General features: G+C 46.5%; 2 protein-coding genes and 1 long non-coding RNA gene across 7 annotated transcripts; 2 read left to right on the forward strand and 1 right to left on the reverse strand.

Annotated features, from left to right (window-relative positions):
- Positions 1-301: 301 nt before the first annotated feature.
- On the reverse strand, positions 302-18,474 carry LOC132655146 (uncharacterized). Of its 5 annotated transcripts, XR_009592790.1 has the most exons (7): positions 18,034-18,474; positions 15,248-17,820; positions 7,643-7,762; positions 4,009-5,328; positions 3,701-3,778; positions 2,031-2,747; positions 302-558 (listed from the first exon to the last, which is right to left on the reverse strand). It is a non-coding gene; the product is annotated as an uncharacterized LOC132655146 (long non-coding RNA). The 5 variants fall into 5 exon arrangements; XR_009592789.1 differs by having other exon boundaries at positions 2,031-5,328; positions 17,694-17,820; XR_009592788.1 differs by having other exon boundaries at positions 2,031-4,245.
- LOC110539361 (keratin, type I cytoskeletal 27) lies at positions 2,076-7,998 on the forward strand. Its single transcript, XM_060386773.1, has 8 exons — positions 2,076-2,489; positions 3,123-3,205; positions 3,565-3,721; positions 4,100-4,261; positions 4,346-4,471; positions 6,569-6,786; positions 7,002-7,051; positions 7,680-7,998. The coding sequence occupies exons 1-8, from the start codon at positions 2,076-2,078 to the stop codon at positions 7,814-7,816; spliced, it is 1,347 nt and encodes a 448-aa protein (XP_060242756.1). The 3' UTR covers positions 7,817-7,998.
- On the forward strand, positions 14,960-23,963 carry LOC110539364 (keratin, type I cytoskeletal 26). Its single transcript, XM_021626214.2, has 8 exons — positions 14,960-15,397; positions 16,343-16,425; positions 17,558-17,714; positions 17,809-17,970; positions 18,056-18,181; positions 19,072-19,289; positions 21,246-21,304; positions 22,820-23,963. Exons 1-8 carry the CDS (start codon positions 14,960-14,962, stop codon positions 22,969-22,971), a joined length of 1,395 nt encoding a protein of 464 aa, XP_021481889.2. The 3' UTR covers positions 22,972-23,963.
- The last annotated feature ends 2,218 nt before the right edge of the window (positions 23,964-26,181 follow it).

The following is a 26,181-nucleotide window of genomic DNA, read 5'->3' on the forward strand; positions in this document are numbered from 1 at the left end:
ATAATTATAAGTGATTTGTTTTGAATGTTTTTTTTTTAAGGACTTATTTTATCTTGAACTATGTGTGTTTGTGCGTGTGAGTATCGCTGAGCATGGAGGCCAGAAGAGGGCATCAGACCCCCTGGAGCTGGAGTTACAGGTTGTTGTGAGCTGCCAATGTGAGGCTGGGAATCGAACTCTGGTCCTCTGGAAGAGCAAAAATTGCTCTTAATTGCTGAGCCCCCTCTTCAGCCCCTGAACATTGTTTCTTAAATGCAAGATCTTACATTTTAATCTTTTAAAAATAAGAAAAGAAGCTGGTGCAAAGAACATGAACACAGGCAAAGGACAGGAAAGAGGCTTATCATGAAACAGGATGGCAAGCAAGGTGACATCTGTGTCAAGAACAAATCTTAATCGGGCACACACAGAACTGTGATTGTACAGTGGCAAAGCGTGGCTGGACAAGGCATGAATAGAAGAGAAAGGGGAGCAGGCAGAGATGTGGGGGGATTCTCAGAGGGCCACCGTCTAAAACTCAGTCTACCGAGATGACCAGTAGCCAGCGGAACCAGGAGGCTATAGGAAAACAAACATAAGGAATAGTGGTTAAACAAGCACTGTGCTACCTCTATAAGCCCAGCACTCCAGAGGCTGAAGGCAGGAGGACCACAGGTTCAAGGCCAGCCCGGGCTACTTAGTGAGACCTGTCAAATGGAAAGAGGGAGGAGAAGGGGATCGGAAGGAAAGGAAGGATAAGGAGGGAAGGGAACACGCAGGTAGGAGAGGGAAAGGAAGGGCTGTAATCGAGGTGTGGTAAACCTGAAATCTCTAAGATAATAGAACCAAAATCCAGGAAGGAATAAGAGGTCAAAACAAGAGGACGCAAGTGCAGAAATAGTCTAAGAAAAGATATATAGAAAAACTAGAAACCAGGCCTGGAGAGATGGCTCAGTAGTTAAGAGCACTGTCTGTTCTTCTGAAGGACCTAGGTTCAATTCCCAGCAACCACATGGCAGCTCACAACTGTCCATAACTCCTGTTCCAGGGGATCTGACCCCCTCACACATGCAAACAAAACACCAATGTACATAAAGTAAATATAAATATTTTTTTAAAAAAAGAAAGAAAAACTAGGAACCTACAGACAGAAAGGGAGCCAAGAGGCCATGACCTAGATCCTTCATTGACAGCCTAAGAAAAAGCACTGCCAGGCATGGTGGTTCATGACTGCAATCCCAGCACTCTGGGAGGCAGAGGCAGATGAATCTCTGTGGGTTCAAGGCCAGCCTGGTCTACAAAGCAAGTCCAGGACAGCCAAGGTTATACAGAGAAACCCTGTATAAACAAACGAAGAAGAGAAAGAAGACAGCGAAAAGAAACTGAGTGCCACAGAGGCTAACAGATCCCCCTGTATGGCCTGCCTAGGAAAGCAGCTCAGGCAAAAACCTGTGCAGATTAAATGACAATTCAACAAAGTTAACAAACTGTTACTAATATTAAAAAAATAAAAATTAAAAAAAAAAAGGATAGGGATCAAGGGAAAACTTTCTGTTTCAAAAAAAAAAAAAAAAAGAACCTGTTTTTTTGTTTCCTTTAAAACTCAGCTTCCTTCCTCTGGAACCCAGGGCCCATGATCTTGAAATTATTTTCAATGTATCTGATAGAAAAGGAGGTTTTGCTTGCCAGAGAAATACAGATGTTGTTGGGCAAAGGATGAAGAACTGTACCAATAACACATCATTTTAATTCTGTAAGGAACTTCATACTCCTGGAAGCCTAGAAGGCAGGAAGGGTTGCTCCCACTAAATTGAAAGGCATCACCCCTGTAATCACCTTGATAATACCCCACCCTGCTCCCGCCCAGAGATAACAAACATCAAGGTAACTATCCACCTACGGAAGTGGACACAGCAGAGTAAAGACATTCATTAGGGGAAAATGTCACCCATTACGGATAATTCTCAATGAGCTGGCAAACACCATTTTGCTAGGGGAGACAGAGTTCATGCAGCGACACCCTCCCTATGCCTATATAAAGCAGTCCTCACCCAGTAGGGCATTCGCCATCGGAGCAGCCCTCCAACCTGAACACCATGTCTGTTCGCTTTTCCTCTGCATCCAGAAGGCTCGGCTCCTCGAGGCTCTCCAGCACCGGAGCAGCCTTGGGGGTGGGAAACACATGTGGAATGCCAGGCATTGGAAGTGGCTTCTCCTGCGCCTTTGGGGGCAGTTCCTTGGCAGGAGGGCTGGGTATGGGCGGCGCCTCCTGTGGGGCCTTCACCTCGAACGAGCATGGCCTCCTCTCCGGCAACGAGAAGGTCACCATGCAGAACCTCAATGACCGCCTGGCCTCCTACCTGGAGAACGTGCAAGCGCTGGAGGAGGCCAACGCTGACCTGGAGCAGAAGATCAAGGACTGGTATGAAAAATTTGGACCTGGTTCCTGCCGCGGTCTCGATCACGACTACAGTAGATACCTCCCCATCATCGACGACCTCAGGACCCAGGTAAGAAGTACAGTGACCCCAGGGGCATATGGACACAGAAAAGAAGATGATGTCAGAGCAGCACCCGGAGCTCAGCTTCAAGTACTCCATTATCAATATTCAAAACCGTTTCTGGGCCGGATGTTGCTCTTTCCAGAGACCTGGGTTAAGTCCTAGCATCTTCATGATGGCTCACAACTGTGTGTAACTCCAGTTCCAGAGTATCTAAAGTCTTCTCCCTGCCTCCGGGGGCACCAGGCACACCCAGGGTGCACAAACCTGCATGCAGGGGGCAAGACACGGATACACATAGAGCAAGTGAATTTAAAAAAAAAAAAACAAAACAGTAATAATTTATATTACAATTATAACCTCTGAGCATGACCCGCCCATCATCCGAAATCAGTCACGCACGCACGTTTTTAGTAATGGAAAGATATCAAAAACTGCCCAGTGTCTCCAACTACATATTTATAAACTTAGAGGGGGCATTTTTAAAATGATAACGTGGGGATTAAAATTGACTCTATCTCACTTCTCATCATCAGCTCCAGGCGCAAGAAGTATTTACTATGATCTCACACATAACTTAACTGCAAGGCAATCTGAACGGTTTACTATGTCCCCACTCTTAACTAAGTCTCCATCCATCAGATTATCTCTGCAACTGCCAACAACGCCAGTATCATCCTGCAAAATGACAATGCAAGGCTGACGGCGGATGACTTCAGGATGAAGTGAGTTGAGCCAAAAGTTATCCCTGCACATCCCTCTTTTTTGGGGGCGGGAGGAGGGAGGAATGGGGACCATCGTTTTTGTCCACGTGTCCATTTTAAACCAAATCCGTATCGAGAAGACCAATAGGGGAACCTAATTTACTCAGAAAGTGTGAAGCTAGCACGAACGAATGTCAAGGTCATAGGGAAGAGAACTTTGAATAGTCCCACTGGCTTGCCTCGTAGGAGCATTGTCTATTCCACTGTGGGTAGTTTTGCCCAGGCCTGATGTATTAGGTTGGGTTTTAGGATGACTTGAAAAGTGGGGTGACTCAGATCTGGTGGGAGAGGAGGATGAACCTTTCAACCTCGTCTCTAAGGTATGAAAATGAACTGGCGCTCCACCAGAGTGTGGAAGCGGACATCAATGGCTTGAGAAGGGTCCTGGACGACCTGACTTTGTGCAGAACCGACCTTGAGGTCCAGCTGGAAACACTGAGTGAGGAGCTGGCCTACCTCAAGAAGAACCACGAGGAGGTAGGCACTCAATCTTCTCCGTCTCCACAGCTTCTGCCTCCTTCCCAAAATCTAAACCTAATTTCAGATGGTAAATAGCATATCTTAATATCAAGACGGTTTTAATTTCTCCCTACTCCTTTGAAATATTTCTCTCATTCCCTCTCAAATGAAACAAACCAGCCCAGGATGATAGCTCACAGCTACAATCCCAGATCTCAAGTGGCTGAGGCAAGACAATTGCTCACAGTCCCTGGGCAGCCTGGGCTCCAGAATAAGACTGGCTCAAAAGAGAAAAAGAAACAGACCTCACAGAAAGCTTTGAGCCTCACGGATCCTGCCGGCTTGGCTCCCTTTCAGACAGTCAGAACCTAATGTGGTTGAGCACATCTGTTCCAGGAAATGCAGGCCCTGCAGTGCGCAGCCGGAGGCAACGTGAACGTGGAGATGAACGCAGCCCCCGGCGTGGACCTCACTGTCCTGCTGAACAACATGCGAGCCGAGTACGAGGCTCTGGCGGAGCAGAACCGCAGGGACGCCGAGGCCTGGTTCCAAGAGAAGGTAAAGCCAGGCTCGCTGGCACTTGCCTGGCATGGGGTGTGGATGCCGCTGTCTCCACCCTGACACCAGCTCCTGACTTTGCAGAGCGCTTCCCTGCAGCAGCAGATTTCAGACGATGCTGGAGCCACCACCTCAGCCAGGAACGAACTTACTGAGATGAAACGGACTCTCCAAACCCTGGAGATAGAGCTGCAGTCCCTCTTAGCCATGGTGAGTACCAAGGACCAGGCAGATCTGCTTTAGAACTTGAGAAAAACTCAAAAGAATTGTCGTGCTGGTAGTGTTGCACCATTTGGGATTTTAGTCACGGATTACTATGTTGACATCTGCTTGAAAACCATGCCTACAACAAGCCCCGGAAACCAGTAAATACAATTATTTTAAAAGAGCTCAATAAGAAAGCTAATTCTGTTGACTCTCCTCTCCCGAGTCAACAGATCAAAACTTTCATCTGTGCAGAGCAAAAATGTCTTCCCTGGTTTCCCCACCCCGCCTTCCCGTGGGTCAGTTAATTAAGAGCACTTAAGCTCCTTTTAAGTGGCATAAATAAGAAGCAAAGCAGAGGTGTATTCAAGAGGTGCCTAATAACAATAATAATCACCCTTTTCATTAAGGGTTTGCCCAGTCTTTCACTCAGAGGTTAGTCCACAATACCCCTGAGGGGCAGACAGGCACTCCCGTCATTATCTCCAGAACAAGAATCAGATTCAAGGAGGAGAGGCAATTCACAGGGTTGCGCGATTAGAGACAAAGAATGGGACTTCCTCTCCAACTCGCCTAACCTGTGTCTGTACCTTTCCACCTATGGCTAGGAAACCTACAGCATTAAACCCACAAAACAATGCACGGCTGTGCGTGAATGTATATAAAAATCGTTCAAGAAATGATTCTACGAAAATATTTGGTTATAAAAAGGGTCAGTAAGATACTGATGTCTAGGCAGCGATGGTGGTGCGCGCATTTAATCCCAGCATTCGGGAAGCACAGTCAGGGGAGATTCTGTAAGTCTGAGGCCAGCCTGGTCTACATAGCGAGTTTCAGAATAGCCAGGGCTATGTAGAGAGATTCTGCTTCAAAGAGAGAGAGGAGAGAGAGAGAGAAAGAGAGGAAGGAAGGAAGGAAGGAAGGAAGGAAGGAAGGAAGGAAGGAAGGAAGGAAGGAAGGAAGGAAGGAAGGGAGAGAAGGAGGGAGGGAGGGAGGGAGGGAGGGAGGGAAGGAGGGAGGGAGGGAAAAAACGAAAAAAGAAAAGATACTGTTATCTTCATTCCAGGTAACATTTTAACAGGTGTTCCCTCTTACAGAGACTCCTTTGACTTCACAAGCCAAGCAATTGGACAGTTTAAAGGTTAAGAGGGGTGGCGCTTTTCTTGAATCATTCTACGTATACACCGGTTTATAAAGCTGACTAGAGAACGAGGAATGATCAGCAAGAGACAGGGACTTCATGCGACTCACAACGAGGGAGCAAAGTGTAGGGGGCTTTCCTGAGAGAACTGGAGACTTTGCCACACCCTACAAAGGCAGCATATATTGGTGTAGGTGGTAGAAATCTTTCAACTGCACCATAGAAGGAAACAGTTTCTTTTTTTTTTTTCTAGCATTTCAGGATTGACAGGGTCCATTCGTCACCATCTGCATCATTATCAAATAGACTAGTATGGTGTCTATCACGAATAGCGAACAAATGAAGACTTCATTTCTTGTGTTTGGGATACATGTATGTCTGTGAGAGGGAGTTGGATCCACTGGTACTGTCAACTTGACAGTTGTGAGCCGCCACGTGGGTGCTCAGAATTGAACCCAGGTCCTCTGGAAGAGCAGCCAATGTTCTTAAGCACTGGGCCATCTTTGCAGCCCCACAAATGGGATCTTTTAAATGGATATGAGTGCCTGCATATATGTGCAGTGTGTGTTCCTGTGTATGGTACACATGTGGATGTAAATGTGTGTACAGGTGTGTGAAGTCCAAAGGTCAACCTCGGGTGCTGTTCTTCTGGAGCTGTCCGCCATGTTTTTTGTTTATGGTTTTTGTTTTTGAGACAGAGGCTCTCAGGGGACCTGGGGCTCACAGGTTAGGCTATGTTAGCTGATCATCAAGCCACAGAAATCCTGTCTCCACTTCCCCAGCACTGGCATTACAAGCACGCAGCCACACCTGACTTTTTAACGTAGTTGTTGGGGATTGCTCTCTGTTGTGCATGCTGGCATGGCAAGCGCTTTACCGACAGCCATCGTCACCACAGCCCGGATATGAGAGATTGCCTCATACAGCGACGCTTTCTACAATACCCTCTTCCCAAACCACAGAAACACTCCCTGGAGTGCTCCCTGACGGAGACTGAGGGCAACTACTGCACACAGCTGGCTCAGATCCAGGCGCAGATCAGCGCCCTGGAGGAGCAGCTGCACCAGGTCAGGACGGAGACTGAGGGCCAGAAGCTGGAGTACGAGCAGCTGCTGAACGTCAAGGCCCACCTGGAGAAGGAGATCGAGACCTACTGCCGCCTCATAGACGGAGACGAGGGGTAGGCACTGCCCCTGTGGGACCAACACCCTTTAAGATCCCTAAACATCTTCTGGAGCTGAGCCAGGTCCAGATCGCATCGGTGACCACCCCGCCCCAACCCCCAGCATTATTTCCCCACTCAATGAATTCCTTCTGTAGGTCTGTGCTTCTCGGTGGCTTTAACAAAAGATACGGATGAAATTAATGCCAAACTTTTTTTTCTTCCCCTCACAGCTCCTGTGTTAAGTCAAAAGGCCAAGGGGGACCCGGAAACCAGACAAAGGGTAAATAAAAATTTTGAAGCATTCAGTGGCTTCTTCCTCTCCTTCCTTCTCTCCTCCTCCTTCCCCTCTTCCCTCAGCCCTCTCTCTCCTGTGTGTGCATGTGAGCAAGTGCAGGCCAGAGGACATCCTCAAGTATTCCTAAGCCATGGTTCACCTTTTTCTTTGAGACAGGGTCTCCTACTCATGAGGCCAAAGCTTGCCAAGTGGGCGAGCCTGGCTAACCAGAGACACGCAGGGATCCTCCTGTGTCCCCCTCCCCAGCCCTAGAATGACAAGTGACTTGTTTTATGTGGCTTCTGGGGATGGAGTTCAAGTCCTCATTACTAAGCAAGCACTTTACAGACTGAGCCATCTCTGCAGCCTTCGTTTCTCTCCTTCTCTGTCTTCTTCATTATATATGTTTTGTTTTGTTATGTTTTGTTTTGTTTTGCTTTGTGGAGTAGGTTTTCTCTGTGTGGCCCTAGCTGTCCTGGAACTCTCTATGTAGAACAGGCTGGTCTTGAACTTAGAGATCCACCTTCCTCTGCCTCCCGAGGGCTGGAATTAAGCATGCACAATACATATTTTTTCAAATGATGAGTTATTTCCCACCTGTGAATTTAACACAATTTCATCTGTGTCGTTTTAGATTCATCTAGAACTGCAATCGTTAAAACTGTTGTTGAAGAATTAGATCCCCGTGGCAAGGTTCTCTCCTCCCGAGTTCACGCCCTGGAAGAGAAAACCACTAAAGTCAGCAAGAATGAGCAGAGGATGCCCTCCTAAACTCGGCCCCCTAAAATGAAGAGCCCTAATTGAAAATACCAAATCTAAATGGTTTTCCTAAGTAGGGCCCTCTTAAGTGTCTGCTTCTCTCCCAGTGAGGGAAGACAAGCTCCTTTTAGACTAGCGGCATTTCTTTGGCTTTCTCTCTGGCACTGTTTCAATAAACGTCTTCCTGTTGCAAGCTATCCTGCCTGGATCTGGTCCGTCACTGCGTTTTAAGTAGCTCCTCCCACGGAAGCTAAACTCTCCCTTTAACTTGCTCTCTGCAAGTTAGGAACAAGTTGGCTATGTGGTGGTTGTAGTCTTTGTCACGTTCCTATAAAAATTTGTCTTCCATCCTTCCACACATCCTGGGCATACATAGGTTGAGGGCTAGGCAATGGAAATAAAACAACTAATAAAAAATGAAAGCTGGTTCCTGGAACTGGGGAAATGGCTCAGATTCAGTTCCCAGCACCCACTCGGTGACTCTTGTAACTCCTGTAACTCCAGTTTCAGGGGATCTGACGCCCTCTTCTGGGCCTCCTTGGGTACTGCACACATGTAGTGCACACACATACATGCTTTCGAAACACTCATACACATAGAATACAAATAAAAGTCAGAAACATTTAAAACATAAAGGAAAGGTAAAATGTGTCAATTGTTTTAGGAGAAGTGAGAGAGAGAGAGAGAAATTGCATAAGAGCCAGCAGAAAGACTGTAAGAGCAAGAGGTAGCAGAAGACTTGCTGCAAACCAACGCTGGACATGATGGGGCTGTTATGCTCAGGAACCCACGGCAGCTTCACTAGATAAAAAGGTGATGGATGGCTGACAGGTGAGTGAGAGTTCAAGGCGCAGGGAACATGGTGGAAGAGTGGGTGGAAAGAATCTAAGCACTGAAGGAAGGTAAGAAGCGCTGTGAAATGCTCTCTCTGGACTTGACATGGCTATGGCTTCACGAACTCCCATCTGTGAGCTGTGTAGGTAGTCATGGCTGCCTACACAAGATCAAGCCAGCTATGTCCCTGCAGAGATGGAGTGGATGATTCAGCAGGGCCCACCCCTCTTCAAGAGGCTGCTGGCAGTGGAGAGTTCCTGGGGAAGGAGAATAATTCTTTATTGAAGACATGGCCATTGGTAGGTACCCGTGTTCTCGTGAATGGTCCCACACCCATGCCCCCTCTGGACAGAGCTAACTGGATTTAGTGGGTTATAAAAGAGAAGAATGTAAAGTCAGGAGGAGGATATAATATATAATTCTCTGTTAATTCTCTGTTAGTGTGATATAGCGATTAAGGCAACTTACAGAAGGAAGGATTTCTTTTGGCTTAGAGGGCTAGAGTCCACGGTGGCGGGGCAAAGCTAGCGGGCATGGTGGCGGGAGCAGAATGCCGAGAGCTTACATCTTGAAACTCAAGCACAGAACGGAGAGAATGAACCGAAAGTGATAAGTTTCAGGCTCTCAAATCCCACCCCCTGTGACGTGCATCCCAAAACAAGGCCATGCTGTCCTGGACTCGCTTTTTAGACCAGGTTGGTCTCGAACTCACCGGCCTCTGCCTCCCACAGTGCTGGGATCAGAGATGTGTGTCACCGTACCACGGTTAACGCCATGCTTCTTCAATCTCCCCAAACCACTGTAACCGACTAAGGACCGAGCATTCATATGTTCCCAAGACTACAGGGAGCATGTCTCATTCAAACCACCATGTGAGAGATATAGGAATAATTAAAAGGGGAAGATGGTATCATATTTCATTATCTACCTGTACGAAAGTCTCAAGAATACATAAAAATTGAAATGCATTAATGAGTTGAAAAGTAGGGGCTTCCGTGTAGCTTTCTGTATAATTCTTGTCAAGCATGCACAAAGCTCTCAGCTCTATCCCGGCATCACATAAGTCCTGGGTGAGGTGGGAGGGGGATGTAGGAGGATCAGAAGCTCAGGGTCATCCTTAGCCGCATAGAGAAGCCAGCCTGGACTACACGGGGCCTAGCTTCAAAAATACAAATAAAACAAAATACCCAGGTGACCCTGAAACAGACACACGCTCACTTAACTTCCTGAGTGACAGACACTCTTACATCCTGTCAAAACCATAAAAAATTGAAATAAATAAATCTCTCTCCACAGAGTTCCACAGTCAGAACTACTCAGCTACTGTAGAAGACAGTTCAGCAGGTTCTTCCAGAGCTGGACAAGCTCTGATCATTGGATCCAGCAACTGCTGGAAACCTCTGGCTCCTTACTCCTCTATCTGAAGGAGATGAAAACATCTCCACACAAAAACCTGCAGAGGAGGGGCTGGAAAGATGGCCTGGTGGTTAAGAGCACTCGCTGCTCTTCCGGAGGACCGGAGTCTGGTTCCCAGCACCCGTGTCAGCTGGCCCACAAACACCTGTCACTCCGGGAGATCCAGCATGAGCATGTATAAATAAAAATACATCTTTTTTTTTTTTAAACTGTACAAAGATGTTTACAGTGGCTTTATTCATTAATTGACAAAATGCAGGAGCAAACCAAATGCCCTTCGGTGGGTGGGTAAAAACAAAAAAAATAAATGATGGCAGATCCAGACAATGGGTCATTAACCGGAACCATCAAGCCACGAAAAGACAGAGAGAGAGGAAACTTCAAGGTGTATCGCTAAGTGAAAGAAGCTGATTTGGAAAGGCTACATTATGTAGGAGCCCAACTCTGACATCCTGAAATACACAAAAGCCCAGCAACAGTACGTGGCTGCCCAGGCCTGAGAGGTGAGGGATAAACGGGGAGCAGGGGGATTCAAAGGACAATTCCAAGTACTCTATATGCTACCGAGAGCAGGCATGGGTCAACCAATGTACAACTGTCCAACCAACAGGGTTCATCCAGCGTGAGCCATGGGTTTGATCGCTGGAACAAAAGCACTGCTCCTGCATTAATGTGGGCCGTGGAGAGCCGTTGATCAGCAAGGAGGTGGTGTGTGATGAGGGGGAGTATGTGGGAAATCTTTGTACCTTCCTCTGAATTTTGTTGTGAATTTAAAACCGTTCTTAAAAATTCTTTACAGCTTTTTTTTTTTTTTTTATGACTAAATAGTTAGCTCGGATTTTTCCAGTGTTTGGGATGGCTCATCACCAACTCATCCCAAGTAAGGGAAAACAAACAAACAGACAAACAAACAAACAAAACAAACTCTTTCCACTGGAACCAAGTTGAGATCATAGGCGGGTGTGTTCGTGGCTTTTAAACTATAACTTCTAAGGAAGGACTGGTTTTAAGAGATAGCCAGGTCTGCCCTGTGCTAAACGCCGTCTAAAATCCATTTGGTCCCCACCGCAGCCCTTCGAGGTAGATACCGTGGGCACCATCATTTTATGAGTAAGGAAACTGAGTCAGAGAGTGGAGTCCTTTTCCCAGAGTCACACAACTAGTAACCCGAGGTGCTGGAATCCAGGCAGTCTGACTCACAGCCTGAGCCCAGACACAACCTAATGCAGGGCGCTGGTGAGAACCAAGAGCTCTGCGGCTCCACCCTCCTTTGCTGTCTCTAATCGGCACCTCTTTCCCAAACCAGAGAAGCCATTTGGGGAGGAGCTAACACACCACAATCTAACCCTGGGGTGGGGGAGACACGAAGGATCTAGGGGCAAAACAAACTGTACTCACGCTCAAGAAAAGTGTTTTTCTGGGCAAGCAAGGAGACTCAGTAGGTAAAGGCACTTGCCCCCAAGTCTGGTGACCTGAGTTGGATCCCTAGGCTCTAAGTGGCGGAAAGAGAAAACTGACACCTGAAAGTTATCCTTGTGATCTCCACCTGTCCATTGCATCACACACATGCACAGGCACACTCTAAGTACATACATACAAACATATACATACATACATACATTAAGAGTTTTTTTGTTTTTTTTCTTTTCACTAGAAGTGCTCTTCCAAAACAGCCAACAGGAACAAAACGTATGCATCTTTAATTTTTTTTTTTTTAATTCATTCTGTGTGAGTGCAGGTGTGGGTGTGTGGACACAGCCTGCCACACTCACACACCGTGAGAGTCGGAGGACAATGTGCCGGACTTGGTGGTGTTAAGTCTTCTCCTTCTGCCGTCTGGAACCAAACTTGTGTCCTTACATCAAGGGCCTTCACCTGCTGAGCCAGCTCACCAGCCCCTAGAGTTTGCATTTTAAACAGTGGACTATCTGAAACTAAACAATGCATGTAGGGGCAGTGGGCTCGTCATGAGATCGTTAGAGCCAGACAGCAGTGAAAGGCTTCGTCTTGAAATGAGACATGGAAATAGGGTATGAGTTCAAGTTCAATTCAGCTGAATTTCTTCAAACACTAGCAACGTGCATAAAATGCTTTAATACCTAGTAGATTCTCAAGAAATAACGAGTGATATTCCACTGTGCACTGCTCTCTGATCATGAAGACGTAATCTGAAGACACAGACATTGACAGAAGTGACCTGGGAACTTGTTCAAGTCGTGTTTTGCGTCCAGAAAAGCACAAATATAAACAAAGGTATAGATATGGTATGTTTGCACTTTTAAAGTTTTAGTTCAGAGGGATTGGGGAGATGTCTCAGCACTGGCTGAGCCCTGGCTGCCTCTTGCAGAGGACCTGGGTTCGATTCCCATCACCCACATGGCAGCTCCCAACCATCTGTAATTCCAGTTCTGATCTCCATCAGGCAGGCAAGCGGCACACAGACATACACAGAGACAAAACATTCGTACAGACACACACACAAAAATAAACTTTAAAATGTATTCGCTTACAGGAGCTCTGTGCTGAGGAGGAGTGAAGAGCGAATGCGGGAACACCAAGTGTTTCCCGGAGCTAAGCGTCATTCGTCCTGCTCTGAGAGAGAAGTCTCTGATCTATGTGGCTCTGTTATTTCCAGAGCCAGCTCATCTCCAAAATGGTTCTAATAATATATGTTCAACGTAGTCCATCAGAGATAAGTTAATTAGTATTTACAAGCCACCTGGAGATAAATGGATTGTGTTAATAACACTTTGCAGTCTCGTTAGAACTCTTATCTTAAAAAAAAAAAAAAAATCAAGTCTTACTATTACTTTACCTACACGCTGTTTTGGTTGTTTCATTCATGGGAAACGTTGGCAAAAGGTGTAAAAGTTTGGCCAGGTCGCTACAAAAAAATCACCAACAATTCTCTGACTAGAATTTATAAATCTTACAGTACAATTCTATGAATTACAATTTTGTATTAAATATTTTTAAATACCTGTGCTTTTTTTTTTAATTCATGCATCCTAGTCCACTGAATAGCTCCTGTCTTGTAGTGACAAACATCTGATATGTCCAAATTCAGTGTCTACAACACTGAAAACTCTCATCCAGGAGAGAATTCGTGTTTCAAAACTAAACCCTGCGATCAGTTGACCAATCAATTTGTACCCATCATAAGTGATAGCAAGCTGCCCGTCTGACATGTCCACCTGATTATAATAATGCCAATAATTCACATATATTGAGTGTCTGTGTCCTTCGGACTGTCTCATGGTCACTCGTTATTGGAGCTGCCCGTTGAAGCCTTCGGCTGACACTGTTGGAGGTGATTATGCTCGTTCATTCCTAGGGAAGCTCAAAGAGACTGACTAGTTTCCCAAGGGTTTCGTGGAAAAGAAGAAAGCATCGGCTTCCCCGTGACAACCAGTCTCCTGGGTACCAGATTGTGATGGATTTCTTAGGCAGTGGCGGAAACAGCACTCTCTTCCATATATTTTACTTCCCACTGATCAGTGGTGAAGCTTATGTCTCCAAGAGGCTTTATGTGCACAGATGAAAGCCTAAGAACCATGACGGGGTGGGTGGTACACGCCTGTAACCTCAGCATTTGGGGAGGCAGAGGCATCACGAGGAAGAGACAAATTCAAGCTCAGTTTGGTCTGTAGAGTAAGTTCCAGGCCAGCCAGGGCTATACAGTGAGACACTGTCTCAGAATTGATCATTTTAAGGAAAACAGTTTGGAGTCTTGGCAGTTAGTTGGGTTCGTGTTCTACTCCTAGACCAAATTAAAAAAAAATAAAATAAAATCTCAGCAGCACTCAGATGATACCAGCACGCAGATGGCTGAGAGAGGAGAACTGGAGTTCAAAGCCAGCCTTGGCCGCGTGAGACCCATTCCAAATGGTCGACAAAAAGGAAGAAAGAAAAATCTCCATATAAATCCCCACCAACCCCACATATCTGTGTGAACTTTAGCAAAGCTGACAAGCAAGCTGTTAACACTTTCAACTTACTACAAATGGAGAGACCGATCAGTAAGAAAAGGGTTTGCCATGCAAATATGAGGACATGAGTTAGATTCCACAGGGGCCGTGTGAAAGAAAGCCAGAGGCTTGGGTGTAGGCTTGCCATCCAGCACTGGGGAGGCAAAGACCTGCAGATCCTGGGCTTCCCTGGCTTGCAAGCCTAGCCTAATTCCCAAGCGCAGGACCAGTGAGACCCCCATCCCCCAAAACCAAACAAGGTGGATGATGGAAAAACACCCAAAGTTGCCCTCTGACCTCCACACCTGTGTACATATACATGCACACACACACACACACACAGGCACCTGCACACGCTAACACCCATGTCATATAGGTACACCTGGAAAAACAGATGAGTTCAAGAATTCTTACTAGCAAAAGATGACCGAATATGGAGAGTTTCTGCCTCAAGAAGCAGGAAGGCTCTTGGCAAAAACAGGGACGATTGAGGCACTCCGGTGCATTCCTTCAACACGGGGAGCAAATATTTCTAGTGTGAATTTTTTTCTTTTGTTATGTGGGGGGGGTCTCCACCCTTTCCCCGGGGGTCAAAAAGATGCAGAGTCTCATCCTGGTGACACACATGATACTTTCCTCTCTGTGATCTTGGGACTATGATTCAGTGTTACTAACGCTGCAAGGCTACGAATTAGGATCACTGTCTCTGGCACCTTTTTTATACATTAAAAAAAAAAAAAAAAATCCTGGGGGCGCCTCGCCACCTGCCGGGCACTATTAAAATTCGCCCGATTATGAAAAACAGCAATTAGGACACGAATAAAGTTTTATTACAGATCTCGGTAGCTGAGATTGAACCTATAAAAGCCAGTGGCGCTGTCTCCCCATGCTACCTAAACGTTGGCTTTGCACCTCTCTGGGGAAGACGGCTGTCGCCATGTCTTTTCGGTTTTCCGGGGGATCCAGGCTCTGCTCTCGAGCTGGGTCTGTCAGGCTGTCCCGGGGAGGGGCAGGCTTCGCGGCTGGGAATGTGAGAGTCGGGCCTGGAGCAGAAAGCAGCTTTTCCTGCACCCTTGGGGGCATCTCCTCCGGAGGAAGCTTTGGCAGCGGCCATGAGGGCTCGGGTAGGGGAACTAGCATGGGTTTCCTTAGCAACGAGCCTGGGCTCCTCTCTGGAAATGAGAAGGTGACCATGCAGAACCTCAACGAGCGCCTGGCATTGTACCTGAACCACGTGGGTGCCCTGGAGGAGGCCAACACAGTCCTGGAGAAGAAGATCGAAGGCTGGTATGAGAGATGCGGGCCTGGCAGTGGCCGTGGACTTGACCATGACTACAGCAGGTATTTCTCAGTCATCGAGGACTTGAAACAACAGGTAAGAAACGCAGGTTCCCATCCTGTGGCTGTGGGCGTGGGGTGGGCATGATTAAAAGCAAAGGAAACTTAAAAAGTATTTAGCAGTAAGCTGTGGCGGCACATACCAGTCATCACAGCGACTCCCGAGGCTGAGACAGGGGGATCACAGATTGAGGCAGGCCTGGGAACTTAAGAAACCCTATCTCAATTAAAAAAAAAAAAAAAAAAAAGCTGAAAATATAATAGTAGAATTTTTAGCCAGCATGCCTGTGATTCTCAGTTCAATCTCCAGTATCATAAATGAGCTTCATTAGTTAATTAATTCATTTCAAATGCACTTAGCAAGTGTATGGGGTGTGGAAATTTTCTCACTCTTTGGTCCCGGAGTTAGGGTGGTGCCTGGCAATTTAAAAAAAAAAAAAAATGTAGAACCAAACAGTAGAAGAGAAATAGCTTCAACATCAATATAACAGAGCCAGGCCTGGTTGCACAGTCCTGTGATCCCTGCCACCCCAGAGGCTGAAGTAAGGGGATCACAAATTGGAGGGCAGCCTGGGTAATTTAATGAGATCCTGCCTCAGAATTAAAAACTAAAATGAGAGCTTGGGATGTAGTTCATAAGCCCATAAGCACGCCTGAGGCTCTGGGTTCAGTATCACAGGGTTGCTGCATCACTTTATTTATTTATTTATTTATTTATTTATTTAGCTTTGATATTCAACTCATAGTTCTTGATGAGCAACTGTGAAGTTATCTGTGGGGCTCTTTATTACCTGACTGAAATAATGGTTCTTGTTTGTTTGCTTTGCTTTTTGATCGTTTGTCTGATATGCTAAACAGGAGTTCTATCACTGAGTTACACCCCAAAACCAAGGTTCTTTGGGCACCCAAGTAAAGATACTAATACAAATGCCCGAGACAGATTCACACTGACGTTGCAATGTCCCTTGACTGTCCCATTCAGATCGTTTCTGTGACCACCTGCAATGCCAACCTTATTCTTCAAAACGACAATGCCAGGCTCACAGCGGATGACTTCAGGATGAAGTAGGTGCCAGCAAAGTGAAGGCCACAGCTGCTCTAAGGAACGTACCTTTTGCTTTTAAAACCTATTTTGTGTGTGTGTGTGTGTGTGTATGTGTGTGTGTGTATGTGTGTGTGTGTGTGTGTGTTTTATGTCTACAGGTGTCTTGCCTGCATATATGTCTGTGCATGACTTGTGTGCCTGGTACCTTTGGGGACCAGAAGGATCATTGGATCCACTGAAACGAAAGTTACAGACAGTTGTTAGCTGCCATTTGGTGGCTGGGAATCAAACGCAGGTCCTCCGGAAAAGCAGTCAAATGCTTTTAACCATCGAGCCATCCCTTCAGCCGGCCAAACAATTTTAATGAAGTCACTCTATTCTAGATCAACAAAGTAGTAGAATTTAATACATCCTTATAAAAAGATCTACCATAATTTTTTTTAATTCTATTCCAACATGTTATTGGATCACAAAGATCAACTGTAAAGAAATAATACCTCTAAAATAATACATTTATGGGGGCTGGGTTGTTGGTAAAGGGTTTGCCACAAAAGCATGAGGGTCAACCTGACTTCAGACCCCCAACATGTACATACAAACAAGGGGTTGGCAGCATACCCGAGCAATTCCAGTGCTGGTGAGATGGAGCCGGGTGGTGGTGGCGCACCCCTTTAATCCCAGGACTTGGGAGGCAGAGGCAAAAGGAGCTCTGTGAGTTTGAGGTCAGCCTGATCTACAGAGCAAGTTCCAGGACAGCCAAGGCTACATAGAAAGTCCCCGTCTCAAAAACAAAACAGAGAGAGAAAGAGAGAGAGAGGAGAGGCTTGCTGGCCAGCAGCCTGGACAAACCCGTGAGCTCCAAGTTCAGTGAGAGCCCCTGTCTCAAAACCGGTGAAGAGTTACTGAGAAAGACCACCCAATATTGACCTCTGACCTACGCATGCGTCTGCACAAGCACATGCAAACGTACACACACAAAAAGCTGTACTTACCAATTAAAAGGTATCTCAAACTGTCTTCATAGTTTGCCATTGCAAGAAGCCTCAGAAATACATACAGACCACAACACCCCTTCCCCTTGGCATACGACCGGTCTTTACAAGTTGTACCTGCTTGGAATCACAATTCTAAAACACCTTCGCGCCCTTCAAGGTACGAAAATGAGCTTGCCCTGCGCCAGAGTGCTGAGGCCGACACCAACGGTCTTCGCAGAGTGTTGGAAGAGCTCACACTCGCCACGACCGACCTGGAAATACAACGCGAGGCTCTGAGCGAGGAACTGACATACCTCCAGAAGAACCATGAGGAGGTAAGGAAGCCTGAGGAACAGCCTTCCGCGCCGAGTTCCTTTCTTCAGGTCCGTCCCAGGATGTGGATGTCAATCAATATCCTTCCCTCTCCAGGAAATGGAAGTCCTGCAAAACGCAGCAGGGGGAAACATCAATGTGGAGATGAACGCGGCCCCCGGGGTGGACCTGACCGCCCTGCTAAACAACATGAGGGCCGAATATGAAGATCTGGCCGAGCAGAACCGAAAAGATGCAGAGGCCTGCTTTCAAGAGAAGGTACGTGCGCCTCGGGGGACGCGGGAGGGGCTCGTTTGCTAAACAGTCAGGCGGGCTCCTAACCCTTCTGGCAATGCCTCTTCAGAGCGCAGCTCTGCAGCAACAGATTTCAGACGATGCGGGAGCAGCCACGGCGGCCAGGAACGAGCTGGTGGAACTGAAACGCAGCCTGCAGACTCTGGAGATAGAGCTTCAATCCCTCGCGGCGATGGTACGTGAGGGCGGAGCCGAAGGTGTGCGTCAGCACGCTTTCCACGGCGGCAGCAGAACGGCCCAAGCAGAGTATTTTGTACAGAAAGGGGGTTTACTTAACTCATAGCCACCCCAAGAGGCACAGCCTCAACTGTGGCAAAGCCCTCCCCGGCTACGTTGTATCATGGCACGAGGCATCCTGATAGAAGCCTGAGCATCGTGAGACAGGAAGCTAGAGCACAGGAGGGCACCACGCTCAACTCTTTTAAAATAACCCTCTCTGGAGAACTAACTAGGACTTAAATCAGCTCACTCCCAGAGCGGTGCCCTTGGTGACTGAACCTCTCTCTTAAAGGTCCCCACACATCCAAACTTACCCATCACACAAGAACCGAGCTCCTGATACATAAATCCTTGAGGGACACACTCACATCCAAAACATAACATTATAGAAGTCAGCACATCTAGACAACGGATGTTTTTAATATTTTACTTTGTGTCTGTGGGAGTTTTGCCTGCATGTCTGGACACACATCATCATGTGTGGGTCTGGTGCCTGTGGGGGGTCAGAAAAGGATGTCAAATATCCTGGTGCTATAGTTGAGAGCCGGCCACGAAGGTGCTGGGAACCCAGGTCCTCTGCACGAGCATTAAATGTTCTTAGCTGCTGAGCCATCTCTCCAGCCCCTCTAAGATGAATATTTACAAAACTAAATGTAGCACATACACGTAACTAAAATTGCTACAGCGTGTTCTACTATGTGTCAGGAATTCCATCCACACACATCACTTCTGACACACCAGCCCCCCCCCCAAAAAAACCGTGACATCCTCCTCTTGAGAATATTTCCGTTCGGACACACTGCCCTCTCTTGCCCGTCCAAGCCTTACGCTCCTCTCCTCTCTCAGAAACAGTCCTACGAGAGTTCGCTGGCCGAGACGGAAGGGAATTACTACGCTCAGCTGCAGCACATCCAGGAGCAGATCGTGGCCCGGGAGGAGCAGCTGCAGCAGATCCGCTCGGACACAGAGGGCCAGAAGCTGGAGCACGAGCGGCTGCTGGGCATCAAGACACATCTGGAGAAGGAGATTGACACATACTGCGCCCTGCTGGACAGAGAGGAGCAGTGAGTACCAGCAAAACAACTAACCTCGCGGGAACTAGGTCTTTACATGTGTTTATTACACGTGTGTTACAGATTCCATAAGTATGTTATGTGCTTACTACAGAAGCAGGGCATAGATCACATAGTTAGTATATGTTCTATTTCTTTGGTAATATGTAGCATACATAGAACATCCTAGACTTCTTAAAAGTCATATGTATGTATGTATGTACATGTGTGTATCTTCAGTTATTACATTATTGCATCCAGTGAAATGAAAACAGACAGAAATTTAAAAGTGAAAACTCGGGGTTTTCTTCTAGCTTGAGTGTTGTTGTGATGGTTGTTTTTGATGATGATGATGATGATGATGATGATGATGATGATTTCTAAGACAGTACCTCATTACGTAGCCCAGACCCTGAATGCTGTGATTTTCCTGCTTTGGCATCCTGAGTACTGGGATTATAGGCATGAGGCACACACGCAGCCTAAAAATCAAAGATCTAAGCATGGAAAACATTTGCGTGCATTCATTACATAAGTGACAGTTAAACACAAAACACTTGGTCGTCCCAGTACTCTGGTCCAAGGGGGAAAATGCTTTTTTTTAAAATTATGTTTGTGTTTAAATACATTTCTTATAACTCAGCCTGTTTTATTACCTGACACATACCCCCTGTCCAGGCTCAGAACGATGGCTGAAAATGCCTCACTGTACTGTTGGTAAAGCAGTGAGTGTAGCCACCTCCCGAGCAGATGTCATTAGAGAGACACCAGGCCCACACACATACAAAGCCCCAGTATTGCGTCTTTGGTGTGAACCACATCCTGACTGAATTGAAACACGTGGTTAAACCTCTTTGAACCACTGTTACCTTTTTGGTAAAGCTGTGAATACAGCAAAACCGTACCGTTCTCAGCCACATCACCTCACCGTGGGGATGAGCGCCATGGCAGAGGCGGACATCGGTGGCTGTTACTAAAGGCTTACCCATGTTCACACTGTGAATGGCTGTCTTCTTCTGCAGTCTTTGAAGCCGGCGGGGGGGGGAGGGAGCCTTCCCCAGACTTTTTTTTTTTTCAATACATTCCAACCACAACTTCTCCTCACTCCATTACTCTCAGTTCCCCTTCCCAGCACTTCCCCACTCCCCCAGATCCACTCCTCCTCCATTTCCCTCAAGAAAAGAGCAGGCCTCCCCGGGGTACCCGTCAAACACAGCATAACAAGAGCCAATAAGACTAGGCACAGACCCTCATGTCAAGGCTGGGTGAGGTAATCTGGTAGGCGCTGTTGGTAGAGCGGTAAACGTAGCTGCCTTCCAGACTGTTCTAAAGAAGAAACCAGCAGTGGTGGCACCCTCCTCGGTATTTGGAGACCATTCACTCTTTATTTTAGGTGACGTTAAACATAATTTTCTCACGAATGTGTTGTCTCTCTAACACCATAAACGACTGTGTTCCTTAGGTCTCTCTTTTTCTACAGCGCCTAGTCCACCTCTTAGGGCAGGCACTGAACTGTTGAATGAAAAGTCAGAAGACGAGCTTGGGGTGCCCGTGTTGCTAGATGAAAGAGACAACACCCAGCCATAAACACCTACGTAATCTCTTGTCACTATGCTGAAGCCGCAAAAAGCTTACAATGTCCCTCTAAAACAGGACAATTTAAAACTTACCGAAACCAGAACTCCAAAGTGATTCTTTCCAGGGCTGGAGAGATGGCTCAGCAGCTTAAAAACCAGTTCAGTTCCCAACACTCACGTCAGATAGCTCACAATCACCTGTAACCCCAGATCCAGGGATCTAATGCCCTCTTCTGGCCTTCACTGGCACCTGCATATATGTGGCTACTCAGACGTGCACATAAATAAAACTAAAAGTAATTGTTTAAAAAAAAAAATTATTTCCAGTTCACAATCATTTATGAGCTTCTAATTGAAAGAAGAATATAATAATCTGCTCCTCTCTTCACAGAAGAGGTGAATCCACATCTTACAAACCAAAGGACAGCAAGCCAGTAAATGAAGCCAATGGTATGGAAGGAATTTCAGTTAGTGTAATTGTGTGTGTGTGCGTGTGTGTGGTGTGTCTACCTGCTATGCATGTGTGTGTACCTGCTGTGTGTGTGTGTGTGTGTATATATGTATGTGTGCGTGTGTGTGGTGTGTCTACCTGCTATGCATGTGTGTGTACCTGCTGTGTGTGTGTGTGTGTGTGTGTGTGTATGTGTGCGTGTGTGTGGTGTGTCTACCTGCTATGCATATGTGTGTACCTGCTGTGTATGTGTGTGTGTGTGTGTGTGTGTGTGCGCGCGCGCGCCTGCTGTGCATATGGAGGACAGAGATCAACCTCATGTGTCTTTCCCAAATGCTCCTCACCTTATTCTTTTGAGACAGAGTCTCTTAGTCTGGAATGTGTCAGTGTGGCCAGTGGATGCCTTAGCATCCTCCTGTCTCTGCTTGCCCAGTGCTGGGATTACAGGCGCGCACTGCCATGCCTGGCCTTGTGCGTGCGTGCTGAGGATTGGACTAAGTTCCCCACGCTTCCACAGCAGAGCAGCAATCACTGAGCCATCTCCCCAGCCCTGAAGGGTTCTCTTAAATCCCTTCAGCTCTACTAAACTATCCACCTAGTGAGTAACTAAAATCTTACTTTAAGTTTAGATCTGGTGAATGAACCAGGGAGGTTATTGTGACTTTATTTATTTATTGTTTGTTTATGCATTCATTTTTTACCTTAAGTTTTGCTAAGTGACTGGCCTGAAACTCATTTTTGCTTTGGCCTAACACATGCTAGCATTACAGATGTGTACCACTGTATCCACCTGACCATTCTTAGTATTTCTATCTAATATTCCCGTATAACACGTATGATCAAATTATACAATGACTGTCCTGAAGAATCCTCCAATATCTTTACTCCCTAGAACACACTGCTTCTCAGTTTTACTACTTAATAAAAGAACTTATTTTAAACCACTAAAATAAGACGAGCTGGTATTTAAAGAAGGCAGTCAATAGCCTGGCCTAGTACTTCAGGCTTATAACCCCAAGTACTTGGGAGACTGTAGCAGGAGGTTTGTATATTCTAGACTTGTCTGAGTCACAAAGTGAGTTGAAAACCAGTTTGAGTGATTTAATGGGACTCGGTCTCAAAATAGAGAGTGAAACGAGGGATGGACATTCCGGTGAGCAATAGAGCCCTGGTCCTGTAGGTTTTGAGTGCCTGGGTTCAACCTCCAGTTCTAAAAGGGAAAGTAGGGAGGGGGAAAGGGAGGGAGGGAGGAGAAAGAAGAGAGCATTGATTATTCCAGACATATTTATTTACCTGATGTCCAGATTGTTTTAATACATGCTTCATCTGCACTTTCAAGCACCTGTTGCAGAGAGAGATATCCTGGGTCTTGTTAAGCATTGACTTTAAACGAAGCATCGTATCTCAGTCTTCTCCAAACTTTCAAAACCCAGTCCTTAACCCATACCCGCCGTGACTAAGCACCTTTCCCCTGTGAGGACTGACCACTGAACTTTTCCCTGACTTCATTTTAGAGCCAACGGAAGAAACGCTTGTCCGGACGATGGTTGAGGACCTAGACCAGCTTGGCAGCCTCCTCTCCCTGCGAGTGCACTCGGTAGAGGAGAAATCCTCAAAGATCAGCAATATCACCATGGAGCAGCGGGTGCCTTTCAAAGCCCCGTGATGACGGAAAGGTTGTTCATCAAACACAACGCTGCCTCAGAAGATCCCACTGGCCAAGTAACCCAAGAGAACTAGCCATGCCTGTCCCTAAGAGTCAAAGGACTAGACTCTGGCTTCCTTTTCTTTCTCTTTCTCATGCAGTCATGAGCAACCCCGGTGGAGGCACCAGAACCCTTGGCTTTGGCAGAGAAAAAAAATTCCATGGGCAGCCAAGGTGAAGCAGAGTTGGAGATTTCCTAAAAGGCATTTTTTTTTTTTAACCTCGCTCCGAAGCACACGGGTCGATAGAGAGTTGTTCGGGGCAAGGGGTGTGTGTGATGTACCTGGATGCCAGTGTGGACTCCTCTAGGGAGAGTCAGACTTCGGTGTCTTTATCAAAGGCATACATAGGATTTTTGGTGCCTCTCAATTTATATCTCTAAAGGTCACAAGAAATGCCCCCTCTCGTTTCTTTAACACTGCTCGAGGGGTGCAGCTTATAACAAGGTTAAAACTTTACAAAAGAAATCCCTTCGGGAAACAAGGCTGGCAGATGGATGGATGGGGGTGTTGTTTAGATTTGGGAGTGAGGAGACGGTGTTGGAAACTCAGGGTGATGCATCATGATGGTCCTCAGTAAGTAGGATTTGGTTTGACAGGTGTCTTTGGAGAAAGTTGTGTACTGTGTCTCAGGCCATTTGGGCTTCGTCAGGGATTTCTAAAGTTTCTGGACTTCTCAGGAGAGTTGGGTCAGAGTCTGGGATGAAAGGCGTAGTTTTTTTTCAACCTTTTCTTCCCGTGTCACCATAATGTTCCTATATGTCTACCCTGCCCCAGTGCTCTGGTAAGCCTTTACAGGAAATGGGACCATCTTGGTAACTTGTTTTTATCTTGTGAACCTTTAGCCATTTCATAAGGAGCTCTTCTGTTGCAAATTATTTTTAAATCTCTGCTTCCTTTCAACTACCACAGCTGATCCCCACAGGACTATGGCAAGGACGCAATAAAAAAACACTGTGCTTCACCTCAGAGTCACGTTTGCCTTAATAACAGCAGAAAGCAGAGAGGGCACTAGCCCTAACCTTGTCCCAAATCCCAGTTAGCTGTGTAAATGACCCATTTGGCTTTCCGTGGGTGTAGAAGTTAATGTATCCATTGGTCATTAGGGTTTGTTCACTCTTCTGATGCTTAGATGGATGGTCAGGGAACATTTTCGAATCTGAAGCTGGTTAGCTCTTCTCCCACTTCATAATGCATGCATCTTCCCCTACCCCCAACCCCAAAGCAAACCTAGAACTGCCCCCACTCAAGCAGGTCAGGGCTTCGAAAGCTTACTAACATCCACGCCTGACACTGTGCAGTGGACAACCATTAACAAAGGAACGCACAACTCATCAGAGCGCAGAGAATAAATGATAGATGTCCGGGCGGAGCTCAGCCATAAATGGACCGTCTATATCACGTCCCCTGATCCAAAAGCTCAGGGACCATCTCAGAAGAGGGGGAAAGACTCTAAAAGCCAAAAGTCAAGGAGGACAAGACTGAAACAGTGTCTTCTAAACATGGCAGGACCGCTGTGCCCATGAACTCACAGCAGCTGCAGTTGGCCGTACAAGGCAGACACAACAAGCCAGGCAACAAGCGTGAGTGAAACAGGGAGGGGCTCAGGAGCCCCAAGCCCCAGCTGAGGCGATACTGTCAGCTGATAGGGAAGGCATGAAGTTGGGAGGAGGCTCGAACATGGATCTTGGAGGCTTTATGGGAAGAAGGGGGTAAATATAATCAAGATAGAGTGTGTGCATGTCACAAGTTCTCAAAGAGGTAACAAATAATGAAAACAGTAATAAAAATAATATGGCGCCTGGAATTCTGACACGATATATTCTTCTTTGAAAGTGCAGCCAGGGTTGAAAAACGCGGGAATTTTCAGTGAAAGAAGTTTTTCTACTTGTGGCCAAGTGAGGCAGACAGCAATGCAATAACCCGGTTCTCCAACATGCAAGGCAGGCGCCACTGAAGGGTTTTAGCAAACTGGAGCAGAGACAACACGGGATTCAGAACAGAAGTGCTCGCTCCTCTGAGGGTACACCTCTGTCTTGACTGCTGTCCTTTTTTTTTTTTTTCTAACTCCCATATAACTCAGTTGACTCCAACGTGTAGACAGGCTCTGAAGATGTTGACAGAGCTGATCGTTCCCTTGGCAGAGTCTTTCGTCATGAATGGCACCAATCGTGATCCTCAAAGCTATAATTTCAGAGTGTGAGTTAGATTAAGTCAGGTTAGAAATGCTTCTGAGTGCAGAGCCACAGTGGCAATAGCTTATATTTAGCAAGTGGGCTTAAATAGACTTCAAATGCATTAACCAATTTAATCTTGTTTAAATGTTAACGATTTCCATGTTTTATCTTTAGTTTATATATGAGAAAACAGCTATTCAAGGGGATCAAGGAATTCCCCAAGGGCTATACAGCTGATATGTAGTGGGACCTAGATTCAAATCCAAATCTTCTCTTCTTCACCATAGTGACCAGAGTCCTTGCATTTACCTCTAGAGGGGCAAAACTGACATAATGGGCACATATTCAAAAAGAATTTATTTGCAGAGGGTAAGAACCCAGTAGCTATGTAGTTCCAGAGGCTGGATGCCTCAGCACTCCCAATCTGCTGTTGGGAAGACTGGAGGATTCCCGGAAAGCCGCTGGCCTTCAATTCGTGTTGGAAGGCCAATGGAACTGGGTTCTGATATCAGCAAAGGATGGTGACAGCAGGAGGAGCAAAAGCTGTAAGAGTAACAGCAGAGATGCACTAGCCAGCAAGAGGCAAAGGCAAACAGGCAAAAGCAACAGTTTGCCTCTCTTATATGTAGGCTACCCATTCTGGTGGAGGGATTTCCCCTCTCAAGTAACCCTTCCAGGAAATATCTATGGACTCACCCAGAGGCAGGTCTCTTAGCTGATAAGCCAAGATTAACCATCACAGTCCTAATGTGCAAAGCAGAATCAGCATAGGAATTTTACTGAAGCGCATTCTTTTTTTTTTGGGGGGGGGGTAAGATTGTGCTGCCCCCAGTTTCTCCCACGCATGGTCACCTATGATCCAATGAGAAGCACGCCTACTAGTACATCCTGGCTATCCTCTGTTCACACTCCTCTCCTCTTCTCTCCTAGCTTACCTCCAAATCCTCTCCGGTACTTCCCTTCTCTCCCCCCATATTAATTAAGTCTGGTCATCG

This window comes from Meriones unguiculatus, chromosome 7 (assembly GCF_030254825.1).
Source record: "Meriones unguiculatus strain TT.TT164.6M chromosome 7, Bangor_MerUng_6.1, whole genome shotgun sequence".
NCBI lineage: Eukaryota > Metazoa > Chordata > Mammalia > Rodentia > Muridae > Meriones > Meriones unguiculatus.

Bases quoted from the DNA above. Each gene is read 5' to 3' on its own strand.
- LOC110539364 (XM_021626214.2), top strand. From the start codon at position 14,960: ATGTCTTTTCGGTTTTCCGGGGGATCCAGGCTCTGCTCTCGAGCTGGG. The intron at 15,398-16,342 runs GTAAGAAACGCA...TGTCCCATTCAG, and splicing joins TCGAGGACTTGAAACAACAG to ATCGTTTCTGTGACCACCTG. The intron at 16,426-17,557 runs GTAGGTGCCAGC...GCGCCCTTCAAG, and splicing joins GCGGATGACTTCAGGATGAA to GTACGAAAATGAGCTTGCCC.
- LOC110539361 (XM_060386773.1), top strand. From the start codon at position 2,076: ATGTCTGTTCGCTTTTCCTCTGCATCCAGAAGGCTCGGCTCCTCGAGG. The intron at 2,490-3,122 runs GTAAGAAGTACA...TCCATCCATCAG, and splicing joins TCGACGACCTCAGGACCCAG to ATTATCTCTGCAACTGCCAA. The intron at 3,206-3,564 runs GTGAGTTGAGCC...CTCGTCTCTAAG, and splicing joins GCGGATGACTTCAGGATGAA to GTATGAAAATGAACTGGCGC.